Source organism: Centruroides sculpturatus, unplaced genomic scaffold (genome assembly GCF_000671375.1).
Source record: "Centruroides sculpturatus isolate CEXI.00-Female unplaced genomic scaffold, Cexi_2.0 scaffold65, whole genome shotgun sequence".
Classification (NCBI taxonomy): Eukaryota; Metazoa; Arthropoda; class Arachnida; order Scorpiones; family Buthidae; genus Centruroides; species Centruroides sculpturatus.
Genome location: NW_019384327.1, coordinates 983,212 through 1,005,498, shown reverse-complemented (window position 1 = coordinate 1,005,498; position 22,287 = coordinate 983,212). Strand labels below are relative to the sequence as shown.

The 22,287-nt window shown below is 29.0% G+C and overlaps 1 protein-coding gene across 1 annotated transcript in view; it reads left to right on the top strand.

Annotated features, from left to right (window-relative positions):
- LOC111628261 (Kv channel-interacting protein 1-like) overlaps positions 1 to 22,287 on the top strand; it is a 36,985-nt gene that overhangs the window by 8,859 nt on the left and 5,839 nt on the right. The window contains exons 3-7 of the mRNA XM_023372015.1: positions 4,338 to 4,418; positions 5,112 to 5,189; positions 6,648 to 6,772; positions 16,966 to 17,175; positions 19,330 to 19,392. Of these exons, the coding sequence (XP_023227783.1) occupies positions 4,338 to 4,418; positions 5,112 to 5,189; positions 6,648 to 6,772; positions 16,966 to 17,175; positions 19,330 to 19,392 (557 nt within the window). The remainder of the gene's footprint in view (positions 1 to 4,337; positions 4,419 to 5,111; positions 5,190 to 6,647; positions 6,773 to 16,965; positions 17,176 to 19,329; positions 19,393 to 22,287) is intronic.

The window sequence follows — 22,287 nt, the reverse complement described above, 5'->3', positions numbered from 1 at the left end:
TTTCACAGATAGCGATGCTAATGTGAGTCTATCATATTTACCAAATGCTTATTTTCTTTAAAAACAAGCAATTATTTATTGTGACATTGTCAGAATGTTGGACTGCAATTTCTAATCATATTTTTAATTTAAAATATATCCTCTCCACCTCAAATTAGTAGTGACTTGCCCCTGGTAATCACACTTTTCCTTTAACAATACAGTCGTGCCAGTCATATCACTAATACCTTCCAGGGAAAGATTTTAATTAAAATAACGCAAATTCCGGTTTGTATAGGAAGTTTTTATATAGTTAATTGGGGCCTCGTGTCTCCAAGGTTTCCATATGTGGTCTCGAATTTCATCTAACTTTGTTCTCGAGATTAAGACAGACGGACGAACGACAGCGGGAATTTATAAGTCTACAGTTTTCTAAAATCTCAGCCAAACAGGGAATATTATTCCGTATTACATTAAGCAATAAACACATCTTTTAAACTTGTATAAAATATATTTAAGTTAAAAAATATTTATATTTAACTAATGTAAATCGTTTAATATAAATAATATTAATGATAAAATAAATTAATAGAGAGGAATATTTTATTTCTTTTATCTCCTTAACAAATATTGATTTGAATATTTTTTACATAAAAATTAGAAATTCACCGCAGATTTTATCGGAAAAATAATTATTCGAGATTATCTTATTTCTAAGAAATTTTGCAAGAAACGGATCAAATTTTGTTAAGATATTCCAAAGAAAATGATAAATTATAATTACGTCTTAACGGTTATTTCAAAGTTAAATCTTGTTTTGACAAATTTCTTTTTTTACAGTAGATAAGATTCATTGCAATATTTCATCCGGTAATTTCATTCGTTCTATAAAGTTTCACAAAATTCTCAATCAATGCATTCTTTATTATGGAAATTGAAACCAAGTATAACCATTCGTTATTTGTTTTTAAAATAAGAAAATACAGGATTTTATGAAACAAATACAATACACGTGCCAGATTATTGATGAAAATTAGCCGAAAAGCATTTGGTTTAATTGCACAATAATTGATGAAAATTTGTTTTATAATTTAGAATATTCGACACTCAAATGGTAAAATTTACTAAAATTGTAAATGAACATAATAATTGTTTTGTATAAAATATGGGTTAAGAATGAGTCAAGGGGTTAAATAGTTTAAATTTTATAACAACGAAAGTCATTTCAATATTCCTTGTCCAGAAATAGAGATTTTATTCTTGCAAAGTATAAACCAATGATTTTCAATATTTTTGTCGATTTTTTGAAACTTTCTCCGCCCTGCTGGCACCAAGAAGTCGATCAAATCATAGAATTCGTCAATACTCGAATAAACGAACAATCTACAAGAAAAACAACTGAAATAAAATTTAACATTTGTGAACTAGTCATTGACTTATAAAATATTCTTATTTATTAAATGATTTGTAACGTTTCTACTTATTTTTTTTATTTTGTATAGGACCTAAATCTGAAAGAAATTTCAAATTTTATGTGTTTTGCTTGCGTAAAATTTATAGTAATAAATTTAACTTGATTTGCATAATAAATAAACTTATTCATATTGTAGCATACGTATGACATTCAAATGTTCTCATTAATTAATTGTATTTGGATAATTAAAGAAGTTTTCACATACATTCTCTTTATTAGGAATCTAAATAATTTATGCGGATAAAAAGTGTATTTTCTGAGAATTTCTACCAATTGTTCAATAATATTTTGTCATTATTAGTGATTCACGAATTATTACGAATCAGTCAGTAAAGTTCATCGTTTCATTTAATATTCTCTTATTTCTTTTTGAATTATCTAAATTTTTAATATGATTTACAAAATTTTTCTTTTCAACTTTTCTAAAATTCTTTTTACATATCATTTTCGCCTTTCATTTCTTATATTACCAGAGTCGAATGAAATATCATTGAAAGTAGAAAAATCACTGTCAGTAACTTTCCTTTCTTTTAATAACCATTTTTATATAAGAGAAGTGTCATAAGTTATTTCTTTATTCTTTCTTTGTTTTATGAACTACTACTACTACACCCATTTTTATGATCAATGATGCTATAGCTATAATAATTTTACAACTAAAATTCCAAAAAGTATCGAAAAAATTGTTTAATTATTCTATTTTACTCGATATAAGTTATATTTTTATAATAATTTTTTAAATTTTATATTATTCTGCAGTTTTAAATTGTGGAAAAAATGAGAGAAATGATACTTTACATGTGCTCTTTTAATCGAATTTGCAATGTGAGAGTAGTCCGATGAATATGGAGATGAGATGGAATAAATTCTGAATTTTTATAAGTCTAATGAATTACTGTGATTAATGATGCACATTAATGCAGAATTTATATTAATATGGTTGCATTTTTAAGAAACTAAAGCGATTTCGCATTAATTTTAAATCTTATTACATTAATTTATATAAATTAATCAGAATAGAGTCTGAGTAATATTAAAATTTTATCGTATTATTTAATTATGAATTTAGCTTCTTTTATAATATTAATGAATATAAAATACTTCGAATTAATTCAAGTTTTATTGATAACAATTAATATAGAAGGAAAATGATAGTTAAAATTTATATTTTAAGAAAAACTATCTAATAATTTAAAGACGCTTTTATACGTAGCTTAATCTACGATAATAAATTTTGTATATAATCCTAATATTCTGGGGCAGTTCTTAAGATATTGTCAATGTGAAAATATGGAAATTTATAATAATAAAAATTATATAATTATAAAATTAAAATGTTATTATTATAATTAATATAGGGTAAATGAGGGTGAGATAGTAAATACGTGTAATTACTGTATAAACTAAAAACTAGCGCCTCCTATTAATATTGTATATTGTAGTAGTTGAAAGCTGTGCTTTCTATGTATGCACAATTGCTGTAAAAATAAGTGAAAAATCAAATATTTTACCCATTCTTATGTTTACTGTAGCCTGGAAAATCTTAAGATTAGTGGACGTCTTTTGTTTCTTATATATAATACTATAGAAACTTGAATAATGAATAGAACTTGTAATTGGTCAAAAATAACAGAGTAGACTCTGGTAGGGGCTTATCATATATGTTTACCAACTAACCCATACCTCTAAAGGTAAGATGATGATTTAGCAAAAAATTATACTTTATTTTTACGAATGTTTTTTGGAAAACGCTATTATTCTGCTTGTTATTATGTTGTCTGATATAATAAAATCCCCATTTACCTTAACCTTGTAAATAAATATATATATTTATTTATTTACTTATTTATAATTATTTCAGTTAGGTATTAAAACCTAACTGAAATAATTTTTAACTTATGTAACTTTAAGTCAATTTGTTTCTATTTAAGCGACATTTACACTTAACACAGAGCTGTTAGCAGAAAAATATAAAGACAGAAACTTAAATCTTTAGGGATATAACTTCTATAACATGTAAAGGAAAATTTAAAAGTTTTAAACGTTATCATTTAAACAAATGTAGAAGGTGAATTATCAGAACACAATAAAGAAACACAAGAGCAGGTTGATGCTAAAATGGAAGTAGTATAGGCTAAATGAAAATTTATTAATCTCACATCATAATTATCTAAATGGTGTCATGAAATTTTATCACAAAAAAAGTTCGGTTTTGATTTTTTCCAGATGACTATTTTTAATACTTTGGGGTGCAAAAGAAGTTAATGGAGAAAAGAATGGTTATGAATAATTAGACAGGATAGACCAATCGGATTAACAGTATGAAAAACAAATCTGCAAGTTGATGCTAAACGTGTGACATTTTAATTATTATTTAGTAAATTAATGAAAGTCCTAGTACGAAGTCAGATAAATAAACTACATCCAATCGATAAATCAATGTCCACATCACGATAACAAGTTGTTCGAGTTTAGACTCTATTAATCAACGATTAATTTGGGCTGTTCCAATAGTATGATTAACGCTATTTCAGAATGGAATCAAAATTTTAGGAATAATTCCGGGATGGGACAATAATATTGCTTTAGACAATTTTTAGATCTATTCTCGTTTTTTAAAACTTTCCAAAAAACTAACTAAATATTTATTGTTTTTTTTAATTTCAATAAATTAATTAATTGTAAAGCTCTGTTCAGCCATCTTTTGTCAATCGAAAAAATTCTGTCTCGGCCATTTGGACCCCGTTCTTTAAACTTTAATAATAATAATAATGAGATTAATAATAAGTCGACAGGCGGGTCAAGCAAATTTCGTTTCGGTTTGGAGGTTCACGGCACGATGCGAGAAGAAAAATACATGTGAAACTTGTGGAATTTCACGCAGATTCGCCTTCCAAGCTGTCAAGGAAAGAAGACGAGGAGAGTCGTCGCGAGGTCAAAAACATGAAATATTGGGCGGCCAAAAGTAAGTTTTTCATTTTTCTTTCTATTTAGATTTTCTCCAGTAACACTTTAATTCGCTAACATCTTTGCTAACTTTCATATTTAGTGAAGTAATTTCGGTCGAACCGCTTTTTCTACCTTGATTCTATTTCCTGTTCTTTAATAGAATCAACAATAAAACGTAATGTACAGTACATGATTATCATTGAATTATAATTATCCGAAAGTAAAAATATTTTGGCATACAAAATAAAGAAAAGCTTAAAAGCTCATTGCATTGGATTGGTTTCTTTCAAATTCTTGTAAATTACATCACCGATTTTGGTTTTTGTCCATTGTGTGCTTATTTAGATCTGAAATACAATTAATATGAATGAATAAAGGGTATTGGCGAATTTCAAACTTCTTGAACAGATGGAAAACCGGATTCTTCAAAGAGACAGGGGCAGCTTCTCATAACAGTAATTCTTCTAAAATGCATAATGATATAATTTATATATAAAATATTTTGGATAATACAATAATACTGCAAGAAATTATTGGAAGATTTGTCTAAAAGTTGTTCCTGAACAGATTGGAAGATTTAGTACCAAAACTTATTCTTAGTTCTAAGTCACACAGAACGTTCCGGTTAACATAACTAAGTGATGTAGAAAAACTTTGCACACATTTCCGAGTTTAAAAATTTCGGCAACTGACAACACTTTCTTTTCAGTCGGCCAAGTGTTCCGGAAAGTAAAGCAAGCAAAGAAGCGAAGGAGAAGAAGTATCGATTCGTTTGTCTCCTCTCACGGTGAGTAATCCATTTTGTTTTCTGCTGGCGCTTCTCTCGCCTTCATCTATCCTCTTTAGGCCGCCCAGAGGTCCTTTGTCCAGTTAGATTTCACTAAGCTTAACATTTTACATTTTACAAACGCCGCCCGGATGGTGAAGTGCGAACGACGCTCGAAAGACCCGGATTCGCGGCAAATTCGTGCTCAGGACCGACTCCACCTTTCTCTCCCCCCTCTTAGTGTACACGTAGAGAATGGGTTAAATGGAAACGGAATAATTTTCAAAGGCTTTTTATCATAGAATTGTTACTCTTTATAAACGATAAAACAACTTAATAAATTATCATTTTTTGTGATATTTAAAAAGAGATTTAATGACATAAGAAATTTATTCCTAATTTTGCGTTTAAGAATTATTTGCTTTGATCAAGTGACAATGAGATAAATCATAAGTCATTGTATTAAATTAATGATGCAATTTCTATATAATTTACTTCAAAGTAATATTAATTCTAATGTAATTACATTAAAGGCATTTATTTATGTCTGGTATTTATTCTGATTTAATTCTAATTGTAATTATTAAATAGTCTACTTGACATCCAATTTTATTGTTCTTAAATTAATCATCATTTATTCATTCCGAGTGATTTGAGAAATTATCAATACTGTTAAATTATGTCTTCTGATATTTGAGCAAATTTTAGTGAATTATAATTTCAGAAGATTAAAATTTTATTAGCTGTTAAGGTCATCTTATAGCCTGAGAAAAGATTCCCTTACAGCTCACAGGATGGAAAGAGAAAATGAAAAGAAAAAAGTCATCTTATGGATTTAACTGTGCTCACATTCTAAGCAGCCAGATTCAGAATAGCAAACTGTTTCTTCATCTGGATAGAAAGTTTTCTTACATTTTTATAACATCATGCGTGACGTTATTAACAAAAGTTATTATAATCTAATATAGGCAGTCATACAGATTAGATTCGTTTTGCTATAAAATTCCATCAAGGACTTTATCCACGGAAATGTCCTTGTTTCGAAATTTTGCAAATATTAACCTTAAAAATTTCTTTCATCTCCCTAAAAAAACAGAAGTCTTTAACATTCTATAAACTGAACTCGAATCATTCACTTCAATTATCACGAAAATTTATTTTCAATCGAAATTCTTTTACTTCTTATTAAATTTCGGGTCTAGCGTTGGCGAATAATAATGGTCTTTCCTGTTTTATGCATGAGATTGTGGTTAAAATGAAAAAAAAATATATAGATGCACCACGCGCAACTCATCGTGTAGACAAAAGAACAAAATTTTATCATCTTGTTTTAAGATGTCGTCGACGTCTTTTCCTCGGGGACTTCCGAGAAGACCTTTCGAACAAAAGAGGGATGATAAGGAGAGAGAAGCGATTGTCGTGCATGAGCAAAAATGGAGAGCAAAGTTGATACCGGGACTGACTTCGTTGCTTCCACAGATAGCGAGATGGAAGACGAGGACAATCAGACTATTCGCTTTCGTCCGGAAGCCATCGACACCCTGATTCAACTGACCAAGTTCGACCGCAGGGAGCTTCAGCTCATGTATCGCGGATTCAAACAGGTGAGTGTTTGTCTTCCTAATACTTTCGCGTTCGATTTCTGTTCGGAAATGTCTTACGCAAGTTCGATAACGATGAACGGGTTCTTTAATAACGTTCTTCTTTTATTTCATTAAAACGCGCTGTTCCAGTTCGATGTTTTCTCCATCGGGTCTTTATTAATTCAATGTTTAGTTTTTTTTTTAACCACGAAACTTAGTCGATTGTAACTGATGACAATTCAACGCGACAATTAAATTCAATTCAATAGTAATTTAATAACGTAAAATCTGAAAAAAGTGCAGATAAATACAGGACTTTCTGAGACGACCGTCTTATTCGATAATAAGACTGATAATAAGTAATTTGATACTCGACTGTCAGCGAATAATTTAACATATTTCTTTAATATTAGGAAGGTCTTTATTACTTGTTATTTCAAGAACATTTTAATCCAGTTTTAATCATTTCTGTTTCGGTTATAAAGAGAAAACGATTAAATAATTAACAGAGAAACATATTAATAACCGAATTGTTTGTTCTCTTTTTTGTGAAACTTGTTTGTCTCTTTTTTTATTATTATTTTCAGATATACAAATCTGCATTTAACACTTTCAGGATCGTTTAAATTGTCGTAGACATATCGTTTTTCGATTATCGAAAGACAAGTGAGCCAAAGATAGCAGCTTTTGTGGCGCCTATCTTCTGCTCTGTGTAACAAAAAAGACAAAAAGACTACTACAATTCATTCGATTTTACGTTTATTCAAGATATAAATATGCCTTACATGATTTGGAAAGACAAATGCACTATCTCAGTCGTCAGTTTACGTGATAGATACGATTAAACTTTTAATTTATATATTGTTAGTTTGCATATATTTCTATATATAAATATATATTTTTCCTTCATAGTTACATTTGCATACAAAAAACAGATCGTTTATATGAAAAAAAGTGCTAATCAATATATAAAGTGTATAAAATATTCGTTATGTAATAATTATCTTTTACTAAAATTTGAAATATCATTTCTAAATATATTCTATAAGGAAATACATTTATTTCGTTTGAAGTTAGAGTTGACCATCATTTTTTAAATGTGAATAGCAGCGTATATTTATTTGAAAATAAGTTTTTTTTTTCTTGTTTGTTGGGAGCTGGCTTCTCGTTAATTTTCTGACGATGATGAACATCTTAATATCTCAGAAAAAAATAAAGAGGCAAAACAATTAATAATATATAAAAGTAACTGAGGAGAGGTGGGAAAGAGTCGAAATGTATTTTACTGTTAATAATATAAAATGAGAAAGTCAATAAAAGAATTGATGTTTTGGAGTTTTATGGTTCAAAAATTCGATAAATAAAATGATTTAAATTGTCATTAAAAATGTTTTAAATCATATTTTTGATATTGCGCAATTATGCAGCATTATTCGAATTTGTAACACTGCCAGCTAACTTATTTACACTTACAATTTTTTGTCATTCTCTGTTTAAAATGTTGATGTCTTATAATAAATTGTAACGTGAAGTTAGAATAAATGTAAATCTGAAATAAACTTCAAATGATATAAATTTCAAGTAAATCAAGTACTGTACATTTAAGATCAGTGGAGAGTGGTCTTATAGGCAAAAACACCAATTAGCTAGCTCCCCCATCAACTGGGGGCCCAAATCCATCTTTTATAGGAAAATATTTTCCCAAAGTTACATTTTTCATGTTAATACTGTATAGTACAAGGGGCCCCCTAACCAGATGACTAATTTAAGTGTTAGTATAGTTCTGAAACTATATTAAACTATACGAAACAATTTGAGTTTGAATACGTTGAATCTTAAGCATTCCTTAAGAATTGTCACTATATTAACACTTATTCGTTATTACTGTATTATTTATTGATTTTAATAAAATAATGTTTCGTGTATAAATTTTACAACAATAGCAATTTTTGTTAAAGCATTTGTATCGTAATCTTATTATTGATTAAATTGATTTCTTCAAAGTTTGCTATAAGTATTGGCTAAACGGTCAATTGCAATGGATCGAATTTTAAACCTCTAGTAGTCGATACTTTCAAATATTTGCCTCGTTTCATTCAACTCTGTCCTTCAGAAGACGTACGCTGTGTTAATGTTACATGTAAAGGTTTAGCTCAAAACTCAAAATGCATTCAAATTAAATTGAGCTTATGACATTCTTTTTATTTAAACGACACGCTTGATTCTAATTGCAAAAGCTAAGAAAACTATTTAAAAAAATAATAATAACAAATTGAATAGTTTCCAAGATATATTGCCAAAATTTTGTTTTATTAAATATAAAAAAAGTTTCGACCAACATTATATCTATTATAAAATCATTTTAAAAATGAGTTTATATTATGAAATTTAAAAATATATTTTAGTTAATTAATTTTATTTTATTTCAATATTAAACACGTATAATTTTAACACAACATAAGACATTAAATTCAAATTTTTTAAATTTGAATCGTGAATAACGTGTTATATAACTAAACACACAATTATTACTTTCCCGGCTGTTATAATATAAGAGGGAAACTATGGCAATCGGTCAAAAAATGCCCTCCAAGACCTTTGGACTCAAGAGACCTTAAAACGTCGAGAAATGCAAAAAATTTCGGTTTTTTTCCATATATGTATGAATGTTAGTGTGTGGGGGCACGATTTTGTTGAACCTCTTTGAAGCTTAATAACTCCTGTGCTTTTTGTCGAAAATTTCTGAAATTTTGCTTATTAGAGGGATTGATGTTATTAAATTTCGGTGGTTAAAGGTCGACAGGGTGGGGAGATAATGGGGGTCATGTGTATTTAAGTCCGACCCCAGTAGGGTCGGACTTAATGACGATTTTACTCGTTATTTAGCATTTAACATCTCATAAAACTCATCCCTACCCTCAAAATTAAGCTTTTTGCTGTTTTATAATAGTTAAAAATATAAAAAGTTTAAAAATAAAATATGATAACAGATGGCGCCACAAAAATTTTAAATGTTGCCGAGAAAGTTAAGCAACTCGTTGTTGGATTTTTAATTTTATTGAAAATTTTGAACTTTTAAAGGATTAACAATTAGTTAAACAATTTTCCATAAACAGTTTTAATAAATAAATAAAACTGAACAACACAACTATTGTATATTATTTTATATATTTTGGCTATTTAAATTTTTTTTCTTTAAATTTTGAAAGTTATAAAATTTATATCTTAAAAAGTTTTGAAATATTGTCTTCAATTTATTTAAATATAAATATTACAGTTATTTTTTTAGTAGGCTGAAAATTAACTATATAAAAACTAAGATTATGGAGACTCACAATAACACCGATTTCCTAATCACTGTTAACAATTATATAATTAAACATATGAACTTTAATTATCTAGAGACTTTGTTAAGTAACCATGAGGATATTAGAAGTGGAATTTATAATATAATAGACAAAAGTGCAGCTTTTAAAGGAATGAATAGAATTTGGGATTATTCAGCTCTAGATTCAAAAATAAAATTAAAAGTATTCAATTTTTTAATAGTTTTTATCTTCTACGCGGTTAAGAAATTTAAAAGAAACTGATGATAAGATAAGAAGATTTGAAAGTAAATGTCTTCGGAGAATTTTAAATATAAAATGGCACAATTATATGACAGAAGAAGAGGTGAGAGAAAGAAGCAGTCGAATACGAATACGTATTCGACAATAGAAAGTAAATTAAATTTAAAAAATGGAAATATGGCGGTCATGTGCTTTACATGTCTGATTTAACACTCCCAGAACTGGTCTGAATTGGAGATCAAAGGAGAGAAGAAAATGGAATAGATTACATACACTTAGAAAAGAACTATTACTAATAGATAATTTATAATTACAAATGGACAAATGCACTAGATGAAGATAGAGTAAAAACTCTCTCGACAGACAGAAGGGGCTGATGAAATTTTATTTCTACCCTATTTCTATAGGTCAGGAATGAATGAATCGATTTAAAAATAAAATATAGTCTAGTAATCGTAAAAAATTATTTTTACTCTAATGATAAAGTAAATTTCTGTAATGAGATAAACAGACTATGGTAATAAACAATTTATAAACTTTAGAAGAATGGCCAAAAAACAAATAAAACGTACTCAAAAACGCTACAGGAACAGTCAGTGGTGGCTACGAAACCAAATAATGTCCATTTTTTTACAGAATATTTTTATAATATACAGTACTGTTTCGTCAGGATTAAAGCCTGAAGCAATTGAAATATAAGCGTTAAAAAACAGCATTTTCAATAAGAAAAACCACCTGCAAAGACCTGTAATTCAAGTGTTGGCAGTGAACAGCAGTAACACTCGTAACTCTTAACAAGAATTAACAAGTGGAATTTGAGAAATTATAAGAAGCAAACGATAATAAAATTTCAATTCATTTATAACGCTAAGCAATTATATAAGTATTGATTTTTGTGTAGAAGAAATAATGCAGTTATGAGCTAATTAATATAGGAAAAATAACGATTTTGCGATAATTTTTTCTCGTCTTTATTTATATAGTTTACTTAAGATTTTTTTAGACAATCTGTATTATACAGTAGTTGAATGGAAAAAAATATATACAGTTTAGTTTTCTTTGCTTATCTCATTCTTTGCGTTGAGATAGGACGAGCATTCTTCCTCTTGACCCCTCTTAAATATAATCGACTTATTGGAAGTGCAAATTGCGCTAGTATACGTGGGTATCAAGTAGGTCTTTATACCAAGCCTGTTTAGGCAAGTCTTCGATAAGATTTGGAGATACCGAGGCGTAGGATCTTATATATTTGAGATAGAATAAAAATAATATATATGAAAATTTGATTGAGGCTCGAATTCGAGTTCCTCAATGCTGCGACAGATACACGTTTTAGTTACCTCGACCATCCGGCTGAGAATCAAAGGCTATACAGTATTGCAATGAAATACATCTAATGAGAAAATAAGATGAATATAAGGATAAACAATATTTAATGAGAAATGATAAAAACACATTTGGAACAGAATAAAGAAAATTTTATTATAAAATAAGATAAAAAATATCTCATTCTAATTGTAAAAAAAAATGTGATACTTGAATTATCAATTCTCGAGATACTCGTAACATGGTTTATAAATAAAAAATCGATTCTCTCCGTTGCCTAATTTTATCGCTATCTGATTAGTATTTAGAAGAGGAAAGGTTTAGATAATTAGCAAGAAAGTTAGATTACTCTAATTTAGAGTATCTTGGTATTTGATAAAGTTAGAGAGTATATGCTTATAAGTTTTAGATATATTTCGGTTCTCCATAATGAAATGGCAATGATAGATCTTAAAAGCTAAGATATCTCTACATGAAAACAGATATATTAAACTATTCGTTACTAGTTAGAGAAAAGGGAAATTTTAATCAGAATTTAAATAAATCTGGTTTTGATCACATTTAAGTTTATTTATCTCTCAAATATGATATTAATTAAAATTTTTCATCACAGTGGCCACATGATTTTCATGATCTACAAAATAAAAAGTGAAAATGATTTACTGATATTAGAAAAAAACTAAATAATCTATTGAGGTTATTATTATTATAAAATGCTTAAATTACTGTTTGTCTTTTTATATGCTTTTTTTCTACAGTATGATCTCATAGAAAAATGGAAGAATGTTAGTGATCATTAGGTCTCTAAATGTATTTAATATTCATTTATTCATTATTTCTTGTCCAAAATTATAAACAAACTTATACACTATATAAATATTGATTGTAATAATTAATAAAATATATTAACATCTGAACATTTGTTAAGTTATATACAATTTTTATTTATTAAAATCTAGCAAATAATTCTAAAATCTTTAATCCTCATTATAATTCCGCTACTTCTTGGAATGTTTTTCACCAACTTTTCTTATACGTCGACTGAAATATTTTATTATTCTTTCAAAGATTTGTTACTTTCAAAGAAGTAACAAATTTTATTTTATTTTTCTGATATTCTCTCGTTTCATGAAAGCAATTTATTCTAAAGACTTTTATAAGGTTTTACTGCAATGAGATATAAACCTTTTACCTTATTTTTCTGGACATTTTTTATCTGTAAATCTGTCCGTTACAATAGAACACTTTCATATGGATAGCTACCAGTTAACAGAAGTACAGATATTCTTACAGAACAAATATAAGTGAAACGTGATTGGTCTAGGACGTCTAAATAGGTATTGAATTCAGCCGAAATATTCGAAGATCCGGGAACAAATCATAAAAGTTAAGTACAGATAGCATGATACTCCAAGACACTCGTCATATTGTCTCTACGTAATTTTAAATTATTAAATAAACATGCTTGGAATTCTAGATGGAATGATATACAAGAGGTCTGTCTCAACTTTCTCGAATAACAATAATTTTTTCATACACGTACTCTACGCCAACAATAAATTTTCATTAGTCCATTTAACGTTTAATGTCCTTTGTTTTTAGTCAGAGATAATTGAAGAGATAATATCAATCTCATATATAAACTTTATTTTAAAATTAGGCAATTATTATTATTACTTTTTTATTTTTTGTTGTGTTTATAGGCCTGTAGTTGTTCAAATCGAGTATCAAACGAGCAGAGCCTTGCCGAATAGTTTTGGAGCCCCAGGCAAACTCCATACCCGGTTCCTCTGATTCAACATTAATTACAAAAAATTCTACAGACTTTAATTGTTCTACGAGTTTATTTTGCGCCCCAGGTTGGAGCCCGGGGCACACGCCCCCTTCGTTCCCCTTAGTTACGCCGCTGCAAACGTGGCGAAATTGTTTGCCACTCTACATTTACAGGGCTGTCGAGAGCTTGTATGGGGCTTCTTTTGCCGCTTACCGAGCGCCTTTAGCAGTGTTTTTGAACAAATAAAATACGTAAAATGTTTATTTTATTAATAAAAAGTTGTCTTAGAGATTTTATTTTCTGTTAGTAAAATTTTATAGGAGTAGGAACAGCTTCGGACCCTTAATTTTCTTCGATCCCAAGGAAAAATCCCAGTTCCCCTCTCGACGGGTTCTGGAGACGGTCGGAAGACCAAAGCAAATAAGGGACATGTCTGCAGCTCTTAGTAAATCGAGTTTGAGTTAAATCCTCACCATCCGGCCGTAATTAACGCCCGTTAGATTGAAAGACTTAAAAAAATGAGAGAAAAAATAAAGCAGTTAGAAACTATATCAAAACTGGATGGAATAGCTAATTGTATTTAATGTTACTGTAATCTAAATAAATATATAAGAAATTGGTTATATGTTTAAAATTTAAGAAATTAAAAATTAAGTTTTGAAGACTGTCTGTTGAAGTATGAATCGCCCTTTATTCTATAGTTTTCTCAATTTCAAACTTCCGGAATACACTTTTGACGACAGACCATTCTTTGTAGGCTAATTGTCGTCAAAATTAAAAACTTCCTTTAAAACCAATGAAAAATAGTTCAACTAAAAACAAAAGTTTAAAATTTGAACAGGTGATACCTCAGGACGTCTTGCATTTTCCATCCTTACTATATGGGGACTATATGTAGAGAAATTATTATAGGCTACAAAGAACTAACTTTGTTGTAAGTAATCATAATGCCGGACAGTGTTATGGCCCTGCTCTAGTGCGAATTTATGCACAAAACTTTGAGCCTTACGCTTTTAAATTTATTATCTGGTAAAGGGAGAAGGGCCCTTTACCAGAAAACCCTTAGAAACCCGATGTACAGTGCCATACCTAAATCCAATACTATTCTGTTCAATTGTATTTTAAAAAATTCAAAACTTTTAATGCAATTATGATAATTTTGATTTTTAAAATCGAAATTAAGATTTAAAGTTATTACATTTTGTATATTTACATAATATAAAAACCTGGGAGTTTTCTATCAGAAATTAACCTATTTTCATTAATCTATTTTATTAAATTATAATAAATAATAACAATGTAGCCATATATTTATCGTTTTTCTAAATTATGTCGATTGAATTGACTATTGAAAAAATAAGCAAAACGATTTATAATGTTCTTTCACAATGCGAGTATTGTTAATATCGATCAGAAAATGGCGCCCCGATGATTATGCGATGCAATTTTCACTTCTAGATTTTTTTAATTCTCCAAACTCGGAGTCGGGAGTTGTGACTCATCATTTCAAAGTCTGAATGTGCACATTGCATTAATGATAACTAGTATTTAAAGAGGATTACTTGGCAGGATTTTCTGTCACTGTCCATTAGCTTCGTCTCTTTCCCTGATGTCAAGTTGGTGGTTTTCGTTTACAAATCGCATCAATATTTGATCTTGAAATATGAGAATCATTTAAGATGACACATGCTGACTAGTTACTTATATGAAAGACTATTACTGTATCATTCCGGCCACTCGTAAGTTGGCTTTTTTATTGGTCGAGATACATTACGTTCTTAGACATACTATTGTTTTCTCAATTGCCTGTAATCATATTTATAATTTTATTATATACATAATTGTCCCAAGTTTAAAAGCAAGTTATTGTATGCTCAGTGATAACATGTGTTTTCTGGGTACAGGTCACAAGGAAACTTCGTAGGTTTCCGGCGAGTCGTATACAATTTTTTTTAACAAGCTTTAAGCGAGTACCAACGTACTCCAGTATCCTTCGTACAGTACGAAAATAACATATGCTAATGATATGCAAACTAGTAATATATAGTTTATTCTCATATTTTCACTGGTCAAGTTTAGTTTGAATGTTTTTCGTCACGAATTCTAGTTTAATTAGAATTGCATAATGGCTCAAGACAGAAAATGGGAAAATAAAATTACGTTGCGAAAACCCGAAGGTTACTCACAAATTCTTTAGATTTTTTTAAATATCAGCATGTTTTTCGAATAATTTTACACCAATTTGAGAGGCATATCTATTCAGTTTTATTACTATTTCTGACGATCCTTTAAATAGATTTTAAGAGTAAACATTTTATGATAGATCTGTATTATTTAAAGAATTTATCTCAGAATTATTAGAAGAAAGGTTACGATATGTACTGTACTTTAATATATGGCAAAGTACGCCAATTCTTTGCAATCCACTCAAATTTTGTAGATTATGACCATTAATACTTTGCCAGGATCGACTCGATACTATAATATTTATATAAGATACGATAGCTTACGTTAGGATAGCTTCACGAAATTATAATTAATAGGGAAATTATAATTAATAGGAAAATTATCAGGAATCCATTATGTAGAAGAAATTTCTGTGAAATCATGATCAAAATATTTTATTTTCAGTAAAAAAAAAATAATAATAAATGCGTAATGTATTCGATTTATCATAGGTTAAGACGTATTTACGATATTTTTATATAAATGATTCTAGAATATGTATGCTTCTTTTTAAATCGCTCATATTGAAATGATCGCTTTGCAGTTCCATGTAACGTCATAATTTTGTTCATTCGCAATTTATGAAATTCATGAAAATACTTTTCTATTTTTCTATCTTTCAATCAATTAAACTGGTGATTTTCAGTTTTATTTTTCGCTTTTGACTCTTTTATAACCATAATATTTTCCTTATCATAAATTGGGGGTTAGGGAATTGTTAAGTGTTCAAAGATTAGATACCTTTTCGGAAAATAACAAATTTTGCTAGGTTTGTAATAATATACTGAAAGAATAATAATTTAAAGAAGTACAAATAATTGAAACGGCCTATGAGGATGCATTTTTCACAAAAACTTGTTTGTGTGATGATTTGGTTGGTATTGATACATTTAAATGAGGTTAAAATTTTAAAAGACACGTGCCTAAATGTCATTACAGGAGAACGAATTACAAAAATCATTAGAAAATAATATGATGAAAAATAGAACGAATCCATTGTCGGATATTAAGCTAATTTATCAAAGGATTTCGATACTACAAACACTTGAATGAAAATAAAATTAAATCGAAGAATTCTTTTCATTTTAGTTATGCAGCTTTTCCAACTTCATTTTTTGCTTTTTTAATTTGATCATTTGCATCATCGGGCCGATTCGAAATCACCGAGTTTTGACGCCGAGTGTTTCTGTTTCGAAGATCTCTGATAAGTATTCAAAAGGGGAACGGTCGGTGTCTATCTCAACTAAGACAACTTGTTCTTTTAAAGTTGCCGAATTTGTTCTGAAAAGAAAAACTTTAATCTGGCCTTTTGTTTACAGGAGTGTCCTTCGGGCATGGTGAGGGAAGACGCTTTCAAAGGCATCTACGCACAATTCTTCCCTCGCGGAGCGGATATCACCCAGTATGCCCACTACGTATTCAATACTTTCGATCATGATCACACCGGATCCATCACTTTTACGGTGAGTAACGTTTTCGTTTTTCTTTTGTTTATACGCGCAATTCATCTGTATCAGAGAAGGTCGTTTGTAGTGATTTAAAAACTCTATTTGAAAAACACGATGGATAGGGGTAGAAGCAAATCATGGATCTGATATTAAATCTAATGTCAAGTCAAGAATCGACTCGAAAATACTTTTATCCGAAAGTAGATCCACCGTCGTCTTATATATTTTCCTTTGTAGACCGTTCAATCGACGGAAAATAGAAGGGAAAGAAAAAGAAAGAGAACATGTAGCAGATTTTCTCTTATAGGGAAAAATTTCTTATTTGTTCTATTTGTCGGACTGTGAGGGAATGTATTATTTTAAATTAAGATATGTATGAGACAGTCTGAGAAATTTATCTATGTAACTATGAGACTATAAAACCTTGTATTTNGAAAGTATTAAAAAGAAGAAAAGTTTTTAAACATATAGCTAGAGAATCAGCAAATAAGAAACTCAGGCAATGCCTAATAGGATAAATTCTTATTAATTTAAACCCTGGATTTTCAGTTTATGAGACGGATGCCATACGACTTAGCCATTGTCCCTTCTAATGTAGTGTGGATTTGGTCTACAGTATTCCTCAGCGAAACAAGATAAAAAAATATTGTTTGGCAAATGGGTCACATAAATATTTTCCCTTTTTTTATTTAGCAAGATTTATTCTACATAAAATATTCACAACTATCAATAGAAGAAGCAATAAATGTCTTCATATCCTACCCTTTTTCAACACCTCAGGAACACAAGTCAACTGCAGAGTCGATATTTTATTTGAGGCTATTTATCTTCCTCGATATGTAAAAAACGTTAAGAAAGTTTCACTGATACTGCAAATTAACAAAGTCTATTAATTAACAAATGTTTAATGAATATAATGGCCAGGATAGTATCTCTGAAACGTTTTTAACGTTTTTAAAGGAGATATAGAATAAAAGTAGCTCAAAAACCGTACACGCAATTAATGGACAGGAGTAATACTCGTTGCAAATTTATAAATGGTATCCTACGATTAACTTTATATTTTTTAATTAATTATTAGAACACGTCTCAATTGAGCGAGGCGCCCTGATACATGCTTATACATGCTGATACATGATATCAAGTCAGGATGATGTTCAGGAGCATCATCCTGACTTGATATTGTTCACACAAAACTTTCATTTTCATTAAAATATTTTTCTCGTTCCAAATTGGTTTGCTCATTCAGTTATCATTAAATTAATTTTTAATAGTGGTTACTAACTCTATGTAATGCTAACATTATATAATACAAGATTAACCCTTTTGTAGGCTGGCAGTGACTTTATTCCTAATTTATGAGCAAAGTGTTCTAATGATATTTCAAGTAAAAAATATCTGGAAAGAATTTTTCTTTTAAATTTTATTTCTAAATTATATTATCTAATTTTATCAATGAAAGAAAAGTATTTAATTCTACACAGATTTATCTATCCACTAATTCATTTTATTTTTTTTTCTTTCTGCTACTGCTGCATTCTCTACCACCTTCTTCTTAGGCATTTTCTTCTTTCATTGAACACATTTTTATTAAATTTCATTTAAGGAATGTTCACACAGTATACAATTTTTGACTTCATTTTGTTTAGATTAATATAATTTCTTTTTAAAATAATATTTATCTTGTTTCTGTTTAAATGCAAGAAAAAATGGTAGGCTTATACCATTTTTTAATATTTTGATTTTAATGATTGCTATTTACTGTATTAATAATTATTTAATTAGGAGTCAATAAATATAGTTTTACATTTTCGGAATTATTTTATGGAACTTTTGAAAAAAAAATAAAATGCTTTTCATAAGAATATAAATACAGTAGAGTCTCGAAAAACTCGGCCTAATGTGGACCGAAAGGTGGCAGAGTTTGTGAAAATGCCGGGTTATCGGGAATGGGGTTAAAAAAAATAAGTATGAGTGTTTCCTCAGAAAATACTATACTGTACTTGTATGTATTGTTTACTTGCGAATACAACAGAGAATAAACTGCCCAAATACCCTTAAACAAAGGAAAAGTACGTCCTTTATGAAGGCATAGAGCCTTTACTACTATATATAGGCCTATATATTTTAAAGAAGAAAAGTAACTTGGAATAATTTGAAAAAAATTCAATTGAGGAAATGCTGTTACTTCTGTTTTCAATTCTAACGAGGCAATTTTTTTTTTCTTTTTGATAGAAATTAGACCTAAATCGAGACGGAGTGGTGACTATCGATGAATTCATGGACTCCTGTTCTAATGTGAGTATATTCTTATCTCAATATTATATCATGCAGAATAAAATTTATTTCCGTCAACAGTTCTTTATCAAAGAGTATTTGTTTCGTCTTTTTAAGACTTACTCTAGTGCAGTGTTTCCCAACGTGGGGCCCACGCCCCACAAGGGGGCAATTCGATTGTTAAGGGGGCAATTTGAAAATGAGTTGTAATATTGAAAGATTAATCGCGGGCCACATAAATTAATTAGACAGGCCGTATGTTGGCCATGCCTGGTATAGCCACTGTATATGTTAGGGGGGCATGAGAATTTTAGAAAGGCTTAGGTGGGGCATAGCACAAAAAAGGTTGGGAAACACTGCTCTAGTGTCTATAGCGTGTATTTCGTCAGATCTATATTTCAAAATATTACAATTAGTTGACGAATCTAATATATAAAAAAATCAACCATTCTGTCCCATAATCACTACAAAAATTAATTCTATTTGATTGGTCTACATCTTTTAATTTTGAAATCAAAATTACTCTGCGTGGTTTTGGCGTATAATTCAAATTTATTTCACATTCTAGATTTTGGTTATTTGTTTTACTTATTTTATTTTTTAGAAGATTCAATCAATCAGCTGATTTATACATATTAATTAGTTTAATAGATCGCGCCTAAAAATTAAATATACTTTAAGAAGAATATGATTTTATCAGAAATAAAGTAGGAAGAGCCCTTGCTGCATAGCAAATTACTATTTTTATAGACACCTGTCTTTAAAATAGCTTTCAAAAAATAAGATTTTAGCTACTTTAAATTTTCTTGAACATTATATCAATTGCTTTTTAAACAAAAATTAACTGTCTTTTGTGTCTAAATGTGTAGCTTTAAATGTCTAATATAACATATAATAACGTTAGAGAAGACAATCCTTTACATGAAATAACTTTTGTATGTTTGATATGGATTACGATAGAGATATAACAAATTTTTCTTAGGGGAACTTCAACTCGAAATCGGATAAATGATCGAGTGAATACTTTCATTTTTAAAGCTGAATTTGAATCCATTATATATATTCAGAATTTTTCATATATTGGTTTGAAATATATAGGGTCAAATCATTCATCACTCAACCTATTCCATCGTAGAGAAAAAGTAACATGTTGGAATCTCTTTTCGCTCCGAAAGTATTAAAAAGAAGAAAAGTTTTTAAACATATAGCTAGAGAATCAGCAAATAAGAAACTCAGGCAATGCCTAATAGGATAAATTCTTATTAATTTAAACCCTGGATTTTCAGTTTATGAGACGGATGCCATACGACTTAGCCATTGTCCCTTCTAATGTAGTGTGGATTTGGTCTACAGTATTCCTCAGCGAAACAAGATAAAAAAATATTGTTTGGCAAATGGGTCACATAAATATTTTCCCTTTTTTTATTTAGCAAGATTTATTCTACATAAAATATTCACAACTATCAATAGAAGAAGCAATAAATGTCTTCATATCCTACCCTTTTTCAACACCTCAGGAACACAAGTCAACTGCAGAGTCGATATTTTATTTGAGGCTATTTATCTTCCTCGATATGTAAAAAACGTTAAGAAAGTTTCACTGATACTGCAAATTAACAAAGTCTATTAATTAACAAATGTTTAATGAATATAATGGCCAGGATAGTATCTCTGAAACGTTTTTAACGTTTTTAAAGGAGATATAGAATAAAAGTAGCTCAAAAACCGTACACGCAATTAATGGACAGGAGTAATACTCGTTGCAAATTTATAAATGGTATCCTACGATTAACTTTATATTTTTTAATTAATTATTAGAACACGTCTCAATTGAGCGAGGCGCCCTGATACATGCTTATACATGCTGATACATGATATCAAGTCAGGATGATGTTCAGCAGCATCATCCTGACTTGATATTGTTCACACAAAACTTTCATTTTCATTAAAATATTTTTCTCGTTCCAAATTGGTTTGCTCATTCAGTTATCATTAAATTAATTTTTAATAGTGGTTACTAACTCTATGTAATGCTAACATTATATAATACAAGATTAACCCTTTTGTAGGCTGGCAGTGACTTTATTCCTAATTTATGAGCAAAGTGTTCTAATGATATTTCAAGTAAAAAATATCTGGAAAGAATTTTTCTTTTAAATTTTATTTCTAAATTATATTATCTAATTTTATCAATGAAAGAAAAGTATTTAATTCTACACAGATTTATCTATCCACTAATTCATTTTATTTTTTTTTCTTTCTGCTACTGCTGCATTCTCTACCACCTTCTTCTTAGGCATTTTCTTCTTTCATTGAACACATTTTTATTAAATTTCATTTAAGGAATGTTCACACAGTATACAATTTTTGACTTCATTTTGTTTAGATTAATATAATTTCTTTTTAAAATAATATTTATCTTGTTTCTGTTTAAATGCAAGAAAAAATGGTAGGCTTATACCATTTTTTAATATTTTGATTTTAATGATTGCAATTTACTGTATTGATAATTATTTAATTAGGAGTCAATAAATATAGTTTTACATTTTCGGAATTATTTTATGGAACTTTTGAAAAAAAAAATAAAATGCTTTTCATAAGAATATAAATACAGTAGAGTCTCGAAAAACTCGGCCTAATGTGGACCGAAAGGTGGCAGAGTTTGTGAAAATGCCGGGTTATCGGGAATGGGGTTAAAAAAAATAAGTATGAGTGTTTCCTCAGAAAATACTATACTGTACTTGTATGTATTGTTTACTTGCGAATACAACAGAGAATAAACTGCCCAAATACCCTTAAACAAAGGAAAAGTACGTCCTTTATGAAGGCATAGAGCCTTTACTACATGAAAATGAAAATTAATGAATACACTGTGTACAGTAATTTACTTGATAAGACAGACCTCAGAAAAATACT